The 18,111-nt window shown below is 41.4% G+C and overlaps 1 protein-coding gene across 1 annotated transcript in view; it reads right to left on the bottom strand.

Moving 5' to 3' along the window:
- Window positions 1-17,670, bottom strand: part of ZFC3H1 (zinc finger C3H1-type containing) — a 55,784-nt gene extending 38,114 nt beyond the window's left edge. Inside the window, exons 1-3 of the mRNA XM_084795147.1 lie at window positions 16,810-17,670; window positions 10,632-11,048; window positions 1,120-1,184 (exon numbers count right to left, since the gene is read on the bottom strand). Of these exons, the coding sequence (XP_084651273.1) occupies window positions 1,120-1,184; window positions 10,632-11,048; window positions 16,810-17,446 (1,119 nt within the window). The 5' untranslated portion in view covers window positions 17,447-17,670. The remainder of the gene's footprint in view (window positions 1-1,119; window positions 1,185-10,631; window positions 11,049-16,809) is intronic.
- Between the last annotated feature and the right edge of the window lie 441 nt (window positions 17,671-18,111).

Raw genomic sequence — 18,111 nt, 5'->3', positions numbered from 1 at the left:
TGTGCTGCTATGAATAGCTATCCTACTGCATAGGGCAATTATGAAATATTTCCATATTTTAACAGAAAATTCTACTGGAAAATATAGATTTATATTTTACTCAAAAAGTCATCATCACTTTTCACTGAAATGAGTTTATGCAACTATTTCCCTTGAAATGAAATAAATACCACTGATTCTGTCCTACAGCTATATAAGGTACTTGAAGCAGCGACTCAGAACTAAGGTCACTGAAGTAGGGGTCAGAGGACCATTCAGCTCCTGCCGCCATCTACTTCCTATTAAGTTAAGCGAGTCATTTAACCGATCCGAATGCATCTTACCTCATCTATGAAACACCCATAAGGTCAACATACTTCATACGGTTACTGTCAAGATTTTTAAAAACATGTGTTTATATGTTTGTTCACTGTCACATTATCTCACCTAAGTTCAGGACCATCTTTCCTAGACTCTGAATCTTTTCAGTTTATTCATAACAACTGAAATTACAATAAAAGAAATTGCAAATACAAAAAGGCTCAAGAAACTCAGTACACATCACATTTTAAACAGTGTTTGATGCTTCTGTGCTTTCCTCTACCACAGCCTCACAGCACCCCAGGACACCTGACTCTGAACTCGCTCTACAGCAAACAGAGGAGCACAGAGGCTCAAGAACTCGCAAGGGAACAACAGCTCCTTCAGTTAGAAAGGAGTTACAGCATGACTCCAGACCAAGACCCACCTAGCTCCAAAATAGCCCGTGTAAGATGAAACAGATACAACAAAACTGGAGGATAAACTCTGAATTAAAAGTTTCAAAAACAATAAAAAGGTCAGCTATAAATATGAATTCCACATCAAGTTAACAGTTCACAGACTTTAGTTGAAACTCTAAAACAATTCTCCAGATTGTTTCATTATGGTCACAGCAAACATTTCAAAATAATAGACCACAAATTGTGCACGGCAGCACACACCAGCTCTCCCAGCAATCGGGAAGTAAAGGCAAGTGTGAGACCAGCCAGAGCTACATAATGAGATTAAGTATCTAAAATAAGTAAAAACAAAAGTATAGACTACAGCAACGCAAGTATAGGTCATAGAGGTAGTCAATGCCACAAAGCACCATCTTACCTTTTCAGACAGAATATCTGAGGTACTAATTCTTCTTGATAAATTTTGTTCTTTATCTTCTAGTCCTTTAAAATAAAATAGCATCTTATGAGTATTCTAAAATATAACCACAATTGATCCAAAATGCAAGTAACACTATATAACATAAAATCAGGAGTTGTTTTAATGGGTGTCATTATTATGGTCTTGTTTTCATGACCCTCAACCAAAATTAAAGAATACTAATCTTTTATTATATACAAACAAAATTATACAAATTAAAGAGAATGAAGAACTGAAGAAATAGCTCGGTCCATAAAATGGTAACCACACAAGTATGAGAACCAAGTCTGATCCCCAGAACCACATTAAAAAGCCAGGAGTAGTGGCTTGCATTTGTTATCTCAGCACTGGGAAGATGGAGACATGGTGACACACAGCAGGTAGTTAATAGGGAGCTGGCCAGGATGACTGAGGTCCAGGTCCCAATGAGAGACCCTGTGTCCAAAAAAAACCAAAAAACCAAAAAACAACAAAAAGCCTACATGATCATCCTAAGGAACACCAAAGACTGACCTCTTGGGAGAACACACACACACACACACACACACACACACACACACACACACAGAAAATACAAATCTGACCAAACTTATGACACCAGCCTCTTTTTAATTTATAAGGCAAATGATTCAAGTATTTAGAAATATAATTTGATAAAATAGCTTTAGAACTAAAATAATTAGAATAGGAACAGAATTTATGAAGTAGATAATCAAAATGAAGCTTCATTACTAAACAGAGAAACCACAATGACAAACTATTACAATTAAAATTTTAAAATTAACTTGATATTTAGACTATAGGTTTATGCATTATAAAACTGGCCATTTATCTAGAAGAACACAGCAAGAACAATTTATGTAGCAACAAAATTAAATGCATTCCTACTGTTCTCAGATGTTTAGCCTTGGACCCAGACTTCTACAGTATTATCCCAAGTATACACATTACCTGATGCACAACCGTTTTACAGATCACATAGTAACAGCACTAATAGCTACAGTGCTCCTGAGATAGAGACTTCAGCTAACGAAGATAAAACTCAGAAATCTTTCAAGGTGACACAACTGAAGTGGCATATTTAAATTTCAATCTAGTATTTTACGGTTTGTTTTTTTGTTTGTTTGTTTCCTTTCTGTAATACCATTAGTGTTCTAAACATCTTAATTTTGTTGCACAAAGTGTCACCTGGTTAAAAAAAAAATATGCAGCTTATTCAGTAAACAGAGTAATTACTCAAGCACTGCAGATAAAAAAAAAAACAAAAGGTAGTCACCAAATCTGAGGCAGATTCCTTTTCCTCTAAGACTTAAAAAACAAAGAATTCTACTCAGGTCAGGTGGCCCAGACCCGAAATCCAGCTACTTAGAAAACTGTGGCAAAAAAATCAGAATGTACAAGGCTACCTGGACTACAAAGTGAGTTCAAAGACAGCCTGGACAACCCAGTGAGATCCCATTTCAAAAACAGAAAGAGGGGCTGGGGGGGAGCTGGAGCATAGCTCAGGGGTAAACCAGCTTTGCTTAGCATGTATACACCCTGAGCTCAATCCTGGCAGAGAAGAGGGAAGGGGAAAAGCTTACTCATTATAAAATGATGCATTGGAACGTGGTGAAGGCTGGGAGTGTAATTTAGTGTTTTAGATGACTTGCCTGGCTTATGTGGGGTTCTATCCTCAGAACTAAGAAAAAAGAAGGATGAGTGGAGAGGAAAGGAAAGAGGGGAAAAATAATTCTAGCCCAACATAAATTTCACATTTACGTATGCACGATTTCATCCCAAAGAAACATAAGAGAACATATAAAAACAGAAAGTATATAAAACTATGACCAAATAACCTGAGTCACATAGGAATCACAGCCACGCCCTTCTAACAGCCCGGAATCTCAAGTGTTATGACCCATACCTTGGTGCTACAGCTCACCATCTTATTTCCAATAACAAACCTTGCTCTACTTACTTCATAGTAAACACTGTAAACCTTTTGACCGCTACAAGCACATTTCCAGTCTTTTTCAAAGTTAAGTAACATTAATTACAGTAATGGGCATTTTAAAAAATTCACTTAATATGTAAAGTATGCACTACTATTTTCTGAGATCACTATCTTTAAAAAAAAAAAAAGGCTAGTTTTATCACCACTGATAAAGCTTTTCTGTATGGTCTTCCTTTTTTAAAGGCACATGTATTTAAAAATCCCAGCACTTGGGAGGCAAGAGCAGGCAGATCAAGGCTAGCCTAGTCTACATACAGCAAGTCTCAGGCTAGCCAGAGCTACTTGATGAGACCCTGTCTCAATAAAATAAGACACATGTACCAATACAATAAAATCAATCACATGTTAATGTAACAACTATTAGACAACACTAAACAGCTAAAACCAACTAAAAACAAAAACCCACAGCCTTCCAATGAGCACTACATATTACAGAACACACTAGGTTTTTTCCTACATGGGAACCCTGAGTCTCATCTGGCCATGAGACATCTAAGAGCTCATTAAGACCTCATGCTTCTGAAGAATGTGGCAGAACCTCCTTCAACGTAGCAGAGGAGCAAGTGCCAGTAGACTAGACCTTCTGAGCACAATGTAAAACAAGTAACCTTGAAGTTCAGACATAAGACTTTACATGTGAGGCTGGAGAGATGGCTCAGAGGTTAAAAGCACTGGCTATTCTTCCAAAGGTCCTGAGTTCAATCCCAGCAACCATGTGGTGGCTCACAACCATCTGTAATGAGATCTGGTGCCCTCTTCTGACTTGCTAGATCACATGTAGGCTGACTACTATATATAAATAATAAGCAAATAAATCTTTTCATTTTTAGAAAGACTTTACAGGTAGCTACAAACGCAGGTCATTGTTGCATTGGCCTTGTGATCAGTTACACACCATCCTGCCATCTATAACTAACTATTCCAGCATTTTTGAGGAATGCAGAAAAGGCTCTATGTGGCCCAGACCAGCTTTAAACTTAAAGTCTTTCTGCCTCCAGGTCTCAAGTCCTAGAACGACAGAGATGTACTATCTATCATAGCTGCTATGGTTTCCATTTTTATCTAGACTCTCCAACACGTGAACTGGTCTTCTACGGTTGCCAAGTGCTCACTAGCCCTGACTCCTGGGATTCCATGTAAGCTGGAGTAAGCATCCAAATCATAATTAAAACCGTCACAGGGGAATGACCCAGGAAAATGGAAAATCAGGGACATAAAAATTAAGTTATACGCAGAAAGGTTTTTTTTTTTTGGCTTGTTTGTTTTTCAAGACAGAATTTCTCAGGTCTGGGGAGATGGCTCAGTGGTTAAGAGCTCTGGTTATTCTTTCATGGAACCCTGGTTCGATCCCCAGCACCCATAAGGCAGCTCACCACTGTCTGTAACTCTAGTTTCAGGGGATCTGATGCCATCTGGATGCTACAAATACTGCATGCTCATGCTACACAGACATACTTGCAGGCATATACATAAGTTTAAAAAAAAACAAAGCCAGGCAGTGGTGGCTCACACCTTTAAGCCCAGAACTTGGCTAACACAGGCAGGCAGATCTCTGTGAGCTGTGAGGCCAGGCCGGTTGACAAGGCAAGACCAGGGCAGCCAAGGCCACACAGAAAAACTGTCAAAAAAAAAAAAAAAGAAAGAAAGCAAAAGAAAAAAAGAAAAAAGAAAAGGGCATGGTTCCTCTCTACCTCCTGAGTTCTGGGATTAAAGGTGTGAAACCCCACCAGCTGGAAAGAAAGAAAGGCGTGAGCGGGGAGGCCAGTGTAGTTGTATATACCTTTAATTCCAGCACTCAGAAGGCAGGGGCAAAAACATTCCTGTCAGCTCACGGCCAGCCTGGTCTACAGCGTGAGTTCGACGACGGCTGAGGCTGATTGTTGAGCTGCTCCTATCTCAAACAAACAAACAAGTGTGTGTGGCAGGGAGGGACTTATCTTTACTATGGAATATTTTCAACAAGGCAGCCAGAGATCTCCTGAAAACAGAAGTTTTGGGGGTCTTTTTACTCAAAACCCTCTAAGAGTTCCCTCCCCGACCTCACTCAGAACTCAAAACCAAAGTCGCTGCAAGGTCTGCCTCCATCTCTCTGTGTCCTCCACCGCTCACGCACAGCACACACACCCACCATACACAGTAAGATGGCCTCTTGTCATCCTCAGGCACGCCAGGAACCCACCTCAGGAGGATCATTATTCTAATCCAGAGATTCTCAAACTTGAGGACAAATGAGAAACCAACAGAGAGGGGTTGGCTACAGCAGGCCACTGAGTCCTACTTCCAGAACTCACAACTCATTAAATCTTTGGAAAGGCCTAAGATTTTGCATTTCTGTCAAGCTGACAGGTAAGCTGTCTTTAAAATCAATGTTTCTCTGCCCAGAAATCTCTTCTTCCAATTATTCATTTGTCCTTTCTTACAGCATGCAAGTCTTTGTTTAAATAACACCATCAAATTGAACACTATCCCAAACAACCTACTAACCTTCAACCAGTCACCCTACTCCCACCCCACTTACCCTGCTAACACTTCTTTCACAATGAATTTGCTCAGCATGTTTGCTATGTGTCCTTCCAAAATGCAAGCTTATGATGTCACAGTGACCATTAGGGTGCAGTATTGTACATCTATAGACCCAGATTCTCAAGTGAGATGGTTGCTTAGGCCTAGGCAGCACAATCAAACATGGTACCAAAATAATAGGTAAAAAGAAAAGGAAACTTATGGAGACATAAACAATTATTTGTTTATTAGTACTTGTAAGAGCCTGGAATAAAGCAATCAACTCAGATGTGAAAAAGAACCAGTGAACTCAGCAACTGGATTGTGCAGAACCCAGCCAAGTGTGGCTTCAATGCTACAAAGTTTCTGTTCTGTGGTAGGAACTGAAAGATTGTATCGGGTAACGGCAAAATGATTAAAATCAGAGCAGGTACAACCTAGCCTTTCCTGAAATCTCATTGAAAAAAGTCAAATGCTTCAGAGAAATTAATGATAATGGTTAAAGATAAGGGGAAGAGGAATAAATTTCAATATTAAAAAAAAAATCTCAAAGCTTTCCAAGTACCTCTGTAAGTGAAAGCAGTTAAAACTAAAGCAACATAAACAGTAGAGAAGAGACAGGCATATAAAACAAAGTGGTTGCACACAAGAGGGCCTTTGCTTCCTCTGAGTAGAAGAATTAAAATGAGAAACAAGAATAGCGTGTTTATAAGGAAGTATAAAGATGGAACTGAAGCCAATCATCTGAAATAAGAGCCAATCCACATGTGAATGTGACAAATATGGAGACGCGAAGGACCACTGAGAACAATGACAATCCTCTTACGCAAAGGAGGAGCAGGTGAGCACGCAGACGCAGAGAAGCACTAGGTGGGTTTTAGATTTGGTTTCCTTCCATTCTTCTTCAACAGATGCCAGTCTTGTCATTTGATTTTTCACACATAACTCTGACTTTTCGACAGTCAGTTGTATGTCTTCTGTATCATGTGATATTATACTTGACAGGAATTATAAATAAACTTCTAACTCATTAGATGGGAAAAGAACAACTTTGAGAATATATAATCAAGAGCATCATCACTCTGTTTACAAATTTATACCAATGAATGGCCTTGAAAATTTTAAATATAAAAAGTGAACCCAGGGGGCTTGGAGAGATGGCTCAGAGGTTGGGAACACTGCCTGTTCTTCCAGAGGTCCTGAGTTTAATTCCCAGCAACCACATGGTGGCTCACAGCCATCTATGATGAGATCTGGTGTCCTCTTCTGGTGTACAGGCAAAACACTGTGTGCTTAATAAATAAATAAATAAATCTTTTTTTAAAAAAAAGCCGGGCGTGGTGGCACACGCCTTTAATCCCAGCACTCGGGAGGCAGAGGCAGGTGGATCGCTGTGAGTTCGAGGCCAGCCTGGTCTACAAAGCGAGTCCAGGATGGCCAAGGCTACACAGAGAAACCCTGTCTCGAAAAACTGAAAACAAAACAAAACAAAACAAAACAAAAACTGAACCCAGAAAGCTGGGCCTGGTATGTGGGAAGCCTGCTAAGGAGGCTAGGAGAAGAGGATCAGGAGTTCAAGGCCAGACTCAGCCTAAATAGAAGTTAAGACCAGAATGGGCTACATGGAACACAACAAGAAAGAAAGAAAGAAAGAAAGAAAGAAAGAAAGAAAGAAAGGAAGGAAGGGAGGGAGGGAGAAAGAAAGGGCACACACAAGAACAAAAAATCAATTTGAAATTGTGACAAATGTAAAACAATGCCCAAAGTGACTTAAACAAAACTGGAGCTGGGCGTGGTGGCTCACAACTTTAACCCCAGGATTGAGGGGACAGAGGCAGAAGGGATAATTGTGAGTTAGAGGCCAGCCTGGTGTACAAAACAAAGTGCTCACACACAAGAACAGCCAAGGCTATACAGGAGAAGCCCTGTCTCAGAAAAAAAACAAAAACAAACAAAAAGCAAAAATGAAACATTAAAACAAAAACTGTAATTGAAACTAAAAACTCAATAGGTGGGCTGAAAGCGGATCTACCAGACAGAGCTGAAAAGAAACTGTATAAAGTGAAAAATACACCACCAGAAAGCTTTCCAGATTTTATGCAGCTGAGTTCTAGAGATAAACAACTTTGAATAAACCAAGAGACATGAAAAATACAGTGAAATGATTTACTATATAGCATATATCTACAGAGAATTCCAGAAAACAAATGTTAGCATAGTATGTAAGTAAGTATACTGTATTTTTTTCCAGAACTAATGAAAGATCAAATTCACAAACAAGGACAACAAATCCCAAGCTGAGTAATAAAAAGAAATCTACAATCAACACTAAACTATAGCTAAGCTATATACTATCAAACACAAAAATGGGATTTTTTTTCAAATGATTAGAGAAAGCTAGAGAAAGAGAAAGCATACCTTCAAATGAAATATCCTTAAGACTAATAGCCGGCTTTTTAAATCAACAATATAAACCAAAACTATCTTCCGTATGGTGAAAATAACCAACATAGAGTTCTAATTCAGGGGGAAAATGCCTTTTAAAGAATTTTGGAAACAGTGAGATGGTCATTGGGCAATGCACTTGGTTCCCAGAACTGGCACTCTCAGTCTAATCCCTGGAGCACACACAAATGTAGCAAGAGGGAAATGACTTCACACGCTGTCTTTTACCTTCCAACCACGCGCTACAGTGCGCACACATACTCAGTCTAACCACTTAAAAATATTAATAATCACTGCCATACTTCTCAACTTGAAACTAGTTAAAGCAAAAAGGGGAATACAAACTGCAGGATGTAGCTTGCTAGCAAAGCACCTGCTTCCTACACATGAGGCAGGTGCTGAATTTGATACACAGCCACACACATAAAAATGCAGTTTAGTCACACAAGGTATTCCTAGCACATGCCAGGCCCTGGCTCAATCTCCAATGCAACAAGAACCAAATAAAGATATCCCAAGAAACAAACAAACAAAGCCCTCCAACTAAACCCACACACTCTTACTGAAAAAACTCACTTCATATTCCAGATGTGATTCTAACCTTAAACTCTCCCACTGAAAAACTTGGAAGCCATCTAAATTTTATGGGTATCATAACCTTACATTAAAATTTGGCAAGGAAACAGGGTGGGGGTATTAAGGTTAGAAGCACAGATGAATCATTAGCCTACTTTTATTTATATTAAAATACAAACGTCCCTCTACCATATGTATCAAGTACTGTAGAGTCTTACGTGGAAACACCACTCAGCAATTTAAAAAGGAATGAATTAGTAATATAGAAACCTCATGGATTAATTTCAAACAGTGTACTAAGTGGGGAAAAAACAAAACAAAACCTAGAATCAGAAGGCAGAAAGCAGGTCTGGTGGTACCTGCCTGCAATCCCAGTGACTTGTGAGGTTGAGGCAAGAGAATCCCAAGTTCAAGACTAACTACCCTAAACAACTTAGTGAGACCCTGCATATTTCTATTACAAAACAGAAAGTATAAATAAGAGTTGAGAATCTCACTCAGCAATAAAATGCTTGCTTAGCCTATGTGAGGCCATAGGTTCAGTCCTTCCTGCCACCAAAAACCAAACACATAAATACACATATAATCTATATGATACCATTTATGTTATTCTGGGAAATCCTGGGAGCAGATCAGTGGCTACCAGATGGACTAAAGATTAAGAGACCTGCTAAGTATTAAAGGAAAAGGGATAAGAAGATTGAGTCAGTAGGTAAAGCCCGTGTCCTACAAGTTTGCTGATGACACACAAACATCACACACACACAAGAAAAACATGATAGAAACACAGCAGCAAGGATCTTAATTGTAATGGCTGGTGATAATTATCAGTTACTCAACTGTCTGTATTAGTCAAAATGTAGAGAAACTATATACTAAAAAGAGTAAATTTTACTGCATAAAAATTATGTTAATAAAAAAAATACTAAACAGGGATTTTAAAAAAACAACCTATACAAATTAATTCTGATATAAAAAGGCAGTTTAAACAGTACAAAAATCAATTGTGATATTAACTAAGAAAATTAACTCATCAATGGTGAAAAAAGATGACTAAATTTCAAAATCTTCTCACAATTTAAAATTTTTCAAAGTAGGAATAGGGAAGAAAATTTCCTTTACCCAATAAACCTTAAAAATGTACAATTCGCGGCTGGAGAGATGGCTCAGCGGTTAAAAGCACTCATTGGCTGACCAGAGTTCAATTCCCAACACCTACATGGCAGCTCACACCTGTCTACAGCTCCAGTTCCAGGGGATCCAACAGCCTCACATAGATAAATATGCAAGCAAAACAACAATGCATATAAAATAAAAATAAATATTTTTAAATGTACAAATCTACAAAATTTCCTTTTATCAGGAAGCAAAGATGTCCAGTGCTACTATGGTACTTATGTTCAACACATGATAGCAAGCAGAGCAGGCCAGAAACAAAATAAAGATTAGCAGAAGTCAAGAATGGTGGCATGCATTTGTAATCCCAACACTCAGGAAATTGAGGCAGATCCATTACAAGTTTTAGGCCAGCATGGACCTCCACACAACAAGTTCCGGTGTCGTCTGGACTACAGAGTGCACCCTGTAGTCCAGGGCTGGCCACACCAAAGTATTATTAAGTAATAGTAAGACCTGTATTAAAAGTATAAGAGAAAAAAAAAGTATAAGAGAATATATGGAAAATTGGGGTCCTCAAGCAGGGGTAAAAATTTTTTTACGCCGGATGTGGCGGTGCATGTCTTTAATCCCAGCCCTCGGGAGGCGGAGGCAGGCAAATTGCTGTGAGTTCGAGGCCTACCTGGTCTACAACTGAGTCCAGGACAGCCAAGTCTACCCAGAGAAACTCTGTCTCAGGAAAATAAATAAATAAATAATATATAATTATAATAATAATAATAATTTTTAACTAAACAGTCTTTAACAAAAGTAACTCCAATCGTAATTCCATTACCTTGGCTAGCATCCGTGGTACTGGATTTCAAAGAAAGCTGCTTTGTTCCATCTTTCACTCTTTTCACCCGGTTCTTATCCCCTGGTAAAGTCAGTTTTTGCCTGAGTGGTTTCAATTCAAATGCCTGAAACGTTTTGCCCTGCGTCTTCTCCTCAGGTGCAGCTTCTTTCCTGAGGTCTTTTGCAATACTGGCGTTATCGGGGCTCGTTTGGTCCTCTGGCTGCAGTGTTTTAGGCTCTTCCTGCACGGGCTCTTCTCTGCTGCTGAGAGCTAGCTTCTCATCCTTATTGATACACTCAAGTTCCAGCTGTATTTGCTTATACTTTAAAAGCAAATCTTCAAACGTTTCTTCCCCACAGTTCTCACTTTTGGATGAATGATTCTGTTTTCTTGACGGAGATCTTCCAAAACTTTTGGCTGAACAGCATATTAAGGAAACCAGTTTCCAAAAATTTTTCCAGTTAAATTTTTAAAAATGCTTACATTATAGATGAATTTTTCAAGATGAACTGATATTTTTAAAATTACCAAATTCCATTTAATATATGTGCTGCTAATGCCTGTTTATGTGCCCAAATTGCAATTTAACAAGTATCCATACAAACAGTCCACTTACAAAATCATTAGTGTCAGAAATTACCAGTTGAATCCACAGGCAGTCCTCCCAGTTAGGGTGTAGCATCCTTCCTTCTGTAAGTGTGAGGAAAACCCAAAGCGGATGGATGTTAAGGATGCTTCCTGAAGGAAGGGGGGGAGACTGTCACAGATGTTGACAATTTACTTCTGATAAGCAGGAGGGAATCTTCTCTTTTATTAGTTTCTTCTCATTTCAAATTTTTAAAAAAATAAGAAATAAGAAAACGAACACTGACAATTAGTAATTTATGAAAGAGACATTTCTTAAATAACTAATATATAATAGATTGAGAAATCACCATATGCTAAATCTGACACATGCACAATTAACTAAGAGCCACGTAACAAAAAAATTAAAATTTACATGGTACTCAAAATGTATTTTCTAATTTCTTTTCTTTCTTCTCCCCCTCCCTTCAGTTTTTCTATACAGGGTTTCTCTGCGTAGCCTTGGTTGTCCTGGACACACTTTGTAGACCAGACTGGCCTCAAACTCACAGCGATCCACTTGCCTCTGCCTCCCGAGTGCTGGGATTAAAGGCGTGCGCCACCACACCCGGCCCTTCTAATTTCAAACAACTTTTAAATGTTATATAAATTTCACTCTGGAAATAAAGAAACGAAATCCCCTGGAAACTTATATAGTTTCAAGAGACCATTTGCATTTTCATTGGTTGTAATATAACATAGGTCTTCTGTTTAGTAACAGGATAAACAGCCATCAAAGATTTTCAACCTGACAACCAATTCAAATATGGGAATCAAATCATGACCACATACCTGAGGAACTAAATGCACTTTACCTTAGGATCAACAGTCCTGCTGCTCTGCCTTTCTTCTTGCGTTGCCCGTCAGTGTCTTAAAGATCTCACTGTCTTTTCTTTTCCTATCATCCAGCAAATGGGATCTGGCTGGCTCTAACTCAACAGACACTGACCTGCTTATAGACCACTACTTCCAGCCTTCCTTTCACCTGATTTCTCTGCAGCATGCAACACTGCACACCACCCCCCTCTGTGACTCTCATGTCTCCTCATCATGTATATTTTTAATGCTTCCTAACTCCTTTTTCTTCGATGCTTGAAATGGTGTTCTGCAGCCAACAGAATTCAGTCTCTCTTTATCTGAAAACATTCTAAAGTACTCCCTCTGTTTTACCTACCACATGTGAGGAATCTGAGGTGACAAGGTATTTGGGGCTCTCTATTGTCCACAAACGATGGCCACCCAGCGGCCAGAGTGATCTTTATAGATTATAAAGCTTCAGATCATTCCTTTAATTCCCATTAAAGCCCCAAGTCCTCCGAATGAATGCCTCCATTATCTGACTGGGGCTGACCTTTCCAATCTTACCTTTCCCCTGCTCATCGCAATGTCTGCAGCTTGGTGTCTAGGCTTCAGTTCTTCAACTTGACCCCACTCCAAGACACCTCCTAGATGAAGCCACAATTATTTATTCACCCTGTCCATTTATGCATTCTATGTGCATAAATACAATTATCTATATTCCAGATGAGCCACCAAAATGTAGAATTATAGTAATAAAAACCAAATAAATACTAAAGACATTGCAGACATTTTGCAAGGAGAATAGATTCAATAAACCACCAAAAAAGTAGCCTAACAATTGAAAATAAATTTTAAAAAACAATCAAGTTAGCATCATTAACCCTCTTAGACAAAATCCTTCCTGCCTCTACAGCATAATTAGGATCAAATCAGCACCTGCTTAACCAACCACATTCTGAAGTTTGTCAAGATGTTACTTCTAACTTGTATTTTTATGTACCCCTTGGTGAAACTATAGCTCAGTAATAGAAGGAAAAATAGTAAGAACTACATGGCTAGAGAGGAAGGCTCTGTTATTGTATATAAGCAAGCGCTTGCAAAGGATCTGAGTTCAATTCCCAGCATCCACGTCAGCAGGCTCACAACTGCCCTGTAACCCCACCCCTGGTCTCCTGCGGCACAAATATAAATGTACACTTACACACAAACATAATTAAAATTAATAAAAGTAAATCTTTTTTTTTCCAAAAGAAAAAATGTTGTGGTTATTTTATCAGTATTTATCAGTTTATTATTAGGCATAAATTATTATTACAGCAGTATTTTCTAAACTGCTAGCAATCAATCAAGACACAGACACCTGTTACATTTTAAAATAGCCTTAGTTAACCTGGGGCAGGGCAGATATTAACCCCCTAAATTACTTCCCATAGTGAGGCAGGTATCTCATGCCATCTGCTTCCAATAATTTCTATCAAGCTACCTCCCATCCATAATCCCAAACACTTGCTAACTGTCATCATCTGGGCCAAGTCTCCATCCCTGCCGGCCATGTGCTTCTCCACCTGACCCATGGTGCAGCCTCCTCCTCTCTCCTCGTCTGGTCTCCCTCTTCTCCTCCCCAAGCCCTGGACCCTCAGCCATGCCTACCCCATTCGCCCTGCCCAGGTGTGATGGCCTTTTATAGGTCAAACAGGTTAGGCTCTTAGGCAAGGTACAGATAGAGCACAGAGACAGTAAGCAGTAACTAGCATCAAAATACATCAGACCAACCTCCAACATCAGCAAACCTGCTTTCGTTTGAGTATAGTGCCAAATGCCTATAATATAATCCCAACTACCATGGAGGCTGAGACAGACCTGGGAGCAACCTTGCGAGATCCTCTCCAAGCAAAATGTTAAAAGAGCCAGTGATATAGTTGCAGTAGTGGAGCATTGGGTTCAATACTCAATAACAAGGGGGGGGGGGATGAATGAATATATTCTTGGTTTGGTTGTTTGTTATTTGGTTTTTCAAGTCCTGGAACTTGATTTGTAGACCAGGCTGGCCTCAACTCAGAGAAATCCATCTATCTCTGTCTCCTGGGTGTTGGAATTAAGGTGTGCGCCATCCTGCCCAGCTGAGAATGATATAAAAATGACTTTTAACATCTGTGGAATCACTGGAGCATTTTGTGGAAGCTGGGATCTGTGGGTTTCCTCGTGGGCTGGGCTGGGCTGGGCTGGGGATCCCTTAGCCCTGGCATTGTGAGAGTCTCCAATACCTGTGCGGACCAGTGCTGGCGGAGCCCGGGCCCAGCGAAGGCACTAAAGTCTGCCTGCCATCTCCCATATTTAACTACCTCAGGAGTTGCTGTAAAATAAATTGGGCTGGGTTTTTTAAAAATAAATAAATGACCTTTAAATGTTCTATTTTAAAGGAAGAGCCACAGTGCTGGGCGTGGTGGCGCACGCCTTTAATCCCAGCACTCGGGAAACAGAGGCAGGCAGATCTCTGTGAGTTCAAGGCCAGCCTGGTCTACAAAGTGAGTCTAGGACAGCCAAGGCTACAGAGAGACCCTGTCTCAAGGGGAAAAAAATGGTAGCTATTCATGGGAGACTGATGTCAGTTGACTGCCATAGCTCTGAGCCAGCTGGGGTACAGAGTGAATTCCAGAGAAGCTACAGTGTGTATCCATGTCTCCAAACAACAATAAAAAAGAACTGAAACAGGATCCATTCTGTTTTCTTTAAAGCTCAAGTAATATAACCTAATTACATTAAAAAAGATTAACAATAACTAAAAGTTATACTGAAGATATTTCATTTCTAACTCAATTAAGTGAGTCAGAATTGCCCTCATTATTTTTTAGGCAATATTTATAAACAATATTTATAAAAAAATATTTAGGCCATTTTTATAATCACAGCTGATATATGAATTAAGCTGAGTGTGATACTGATATTAAAGCAATGTGGATGAGCTGGGGGTGGCTGCATATCCCCGTAATCTCAGCACTCAGGGAGGCAGAGGCAGGTGGATCTCTGTGAGTTCCAGGACAGCCAGGACTCCACAGAGGAAGAACACTACCTCTAGGGGGTTTACTGATATCTCATGAGGGCAATAATGCAGAGAATGAAACTCAGCATGTCGTTCCTCCAGTGCAGCAACGGAAACACAATCAGCAAGACAGCTGAGCTCTGACCAGTCACATAAGCACACTGCGTATTTTTCTACTGCAGTAAGGACATACAAATATTAGTATATGGCAAATGAACAGACAAAAAGGTAAAGGCGAAAGTAGGAAGAGTAACCACGACATCTTTCTAAGGCAGAGTGACCCAAGAAAACCTCTGAATTGCCAGAGACCTTTTGTCCTCAACTTCATTTTTTTTAAACTAAACTCTATCTTCATTTGTTTCTCCAACACAAACTACAAGTTTCATCTATATAACCTTAAAAAACATGTTTACATGTATTTAAACATCCTTTGTTTTTTTAATTAAGAAAGCAGAAAAATACATGGATGACTCATATTTGCATATAATCATGAGCAACGGTTTTCTAATCTTCATGAAAGAACATTCAGCATCCTTTAAAGGGCTACCTTACCTACCTGGGACTTTCCTCCAAAACCACCTTGAGATGCTTCTAAAGCTGCGTTAGGTCACAGGAGTAAAACCCTTTTCAGGCCACAGGGACCAAAGTCTGTTGTTTCTTTAAATATTCCTTGCCCACTTAACATCATGACATCTAGAAAAAGCAAATCTGGCCTAACGTTCTCCATAAAAATAATTCAATGGGAGTACAATGGGAATTACAGCTAGAAATGAAAGTGCTTAGTAAACTACTTTTAACAATTAGTAAAAGTCGGGATGTATAAACCCATCATGAAACAAGAAAGCTTTGGACGTTTGATTTCTTAGCATAAATTCCGAGTAAACTTGATAATGTTAGAGACAACTAATAAGGTTAGAGGGAGCAAAAATTAGGAAATTGGCTGTTTCTCTTCCCTACTAGTCCACACTCTCCAAAAGCCTCCATTCCTAACACACTAAAAAGCACTGAGGATGAAAGCGCTGGTATGCTTATCTTTCTCTGACCTACCTGTCGGCAGCACGAAGAGTTATAAAGCCAAAACGTGAACATAGGATAGAGAACTTAGTGCATACAGCTTTCAAAACTACCTATGAACTGAAAAGATCTGAATTAGGATAAATTAGGTAAAAATAAAGGATCTACACACAAGCGTGTTCGCGCGCACACATAAACACACTTTAAAGGGAAGCAACGGGAACGAGTAACTCTAAAAGGTTAAGAAAAAAATCACAGGAACGGTAAAATTATAGAGGAAAACTTTACGAATTCTAATGCAAGGATGTAAGGATGTAATTAAGTAACAGTATTCCTCAAGATGTTTTGAGTATTTTTCTCTAATAATCTAAGTCGATTTCCTATTAAATATGACTTTCCAGCGCTAGCAAAAACAACACAACAAGCAAATACTAATGAAATTTGGGCTGCTGGTGTACTGTTTAAAACCTAGTCGGTATTTGATTTCCCTACCTGACCCGAATCCATGACACGCTCATGTTCAAAAGCAACACATCCAATAAAACAATCTAAGAAAACAGCGGTGGAGTGTGGCACATGACGGCTGCCGACGAACGGAGGCAAATGAGTGGTTCTGAAAAGTTAAACTCGGGGACCTAGCATTGACGCCAAAGGGAGTTCCAGCGACACACCCAGGGCAGACCGCCACGTTAAGGATACAGCTCTTGCGAGGTGGAGAGGGTTCTCGCCAGCTCTGGCTGCTGCTGAATCCGGATCCCGCTCCTCCTCCTCCTCCTCCTCCCAGAGGTCTGCACCCGGGCTTGCCTCCTCGCTCACCCACTCCTCGCCCCCGACTCCAGCGACTCCCACCCCGGTAAGGCCTGCCTCGAAAGCGGAAACGGTCCAAAGCTATGTGGCTCCGCTCCCAGAACGACGGCCGGGGGTTGCTTTCCGACAGGGAGCCCGATGGCATCCGCACCGGGGGCGGGTGAGTCCGGAAAGGTTCTTTGGGTCGGTAGCTGCTGTGTCCCCTGAGGTGGCCCCGCTCAGACGGGTGCCGCGAGCGTGAGAAATTCCTCAGCTGCTGCTGGGAAGAGGACGAGGACGACGAGGAGCCGCCGCCACCGCCACCGCCACCGCCACCGCCGCCTCCCCCGGATCCACCGCCCCGGGTCGGGTGAGGCGGCCTCCGCCGCGGGTACGGTAACAGCCCGCCGCCGCTACTGCTGGTGCTGCTGCTCCGGCTCCGGATCTGGCTGTTGTTATCGTCGTCGCTGATCTCCCCATCTTCAAGCTCCCCTTCTTCCTTCGGTGAGAGGCCGCTAGAGGCCGGGGTCGAAGTATCTGCGGTCGCCATCCGGGGAGCAGCGCTGCCCACACTACCTTAACCCTCCGTCCGGGGACCGCCCGACAGCTGCCTTCCCCCTTCCTCCTCTGCCCTCCGTCCTAACGGACCGGGCGGGCGCGGCCTTCCGGTGCTCGGACGCCTAGCAGGTTCTGCTCCCCAACTTCCCCGCACCCCAGATCTCTCTCGCCGGACCGTCGCTAGCCAGTTCCCTCTCTCCTAGCGCCCCCTTGCTGCTCTTCCGCCTCGCGAGAAAGGAGCTGTAGAAGGAGGCTGTGTCCCGGTCGTCATTTCCTGCGGCATGCCGGAAGGAGACGGGCGGGTCTCGCGATAACAGGAAGCGGCGCCCGCTCCGATGTGCCGTCTACCCTTGCGCAAGGCTCGCCCTTGGTGCCAACTCCCCACCCCCGCTCCCCCCGCCGCGGCTGTCACTGTCCCCTGGCATCGTGTCCGAGGTGGCAGTGTCAATGTCCGCATAGCGGGCCTGCTCTTCAGGCGCAGACCTGAGTTTCAGAGTGATTAGCTGGTGGGGGAGGCACCCGCCATCTTCTCGTTGCTCCGGCGCCCCTACCCGAGACGCAGTATACTTACTCTCTTTGGGACATTCCCCCACCCACCCCGGGGTGATGGTTGGGGAGGTGGGGGGGAAGCGGGTGTGGCCGCCATGTTGGTGAAGG

Source organism: Acomys minous (assembly GCF_964271855.1).
Source record: "Acomys minous genome assembly, chromosome: 9".
Lineage (NCBI taxonomy): Eukaryota > Metazoa > Chordata > Mammalia > Rodentia > Muridae > Acomys > Acomys minous.
The sequence above is the reverse complement of the archived record's forward strand: the minus strand, read 5'-3'. Positions and strand labels throughout refer to the sequence as shown.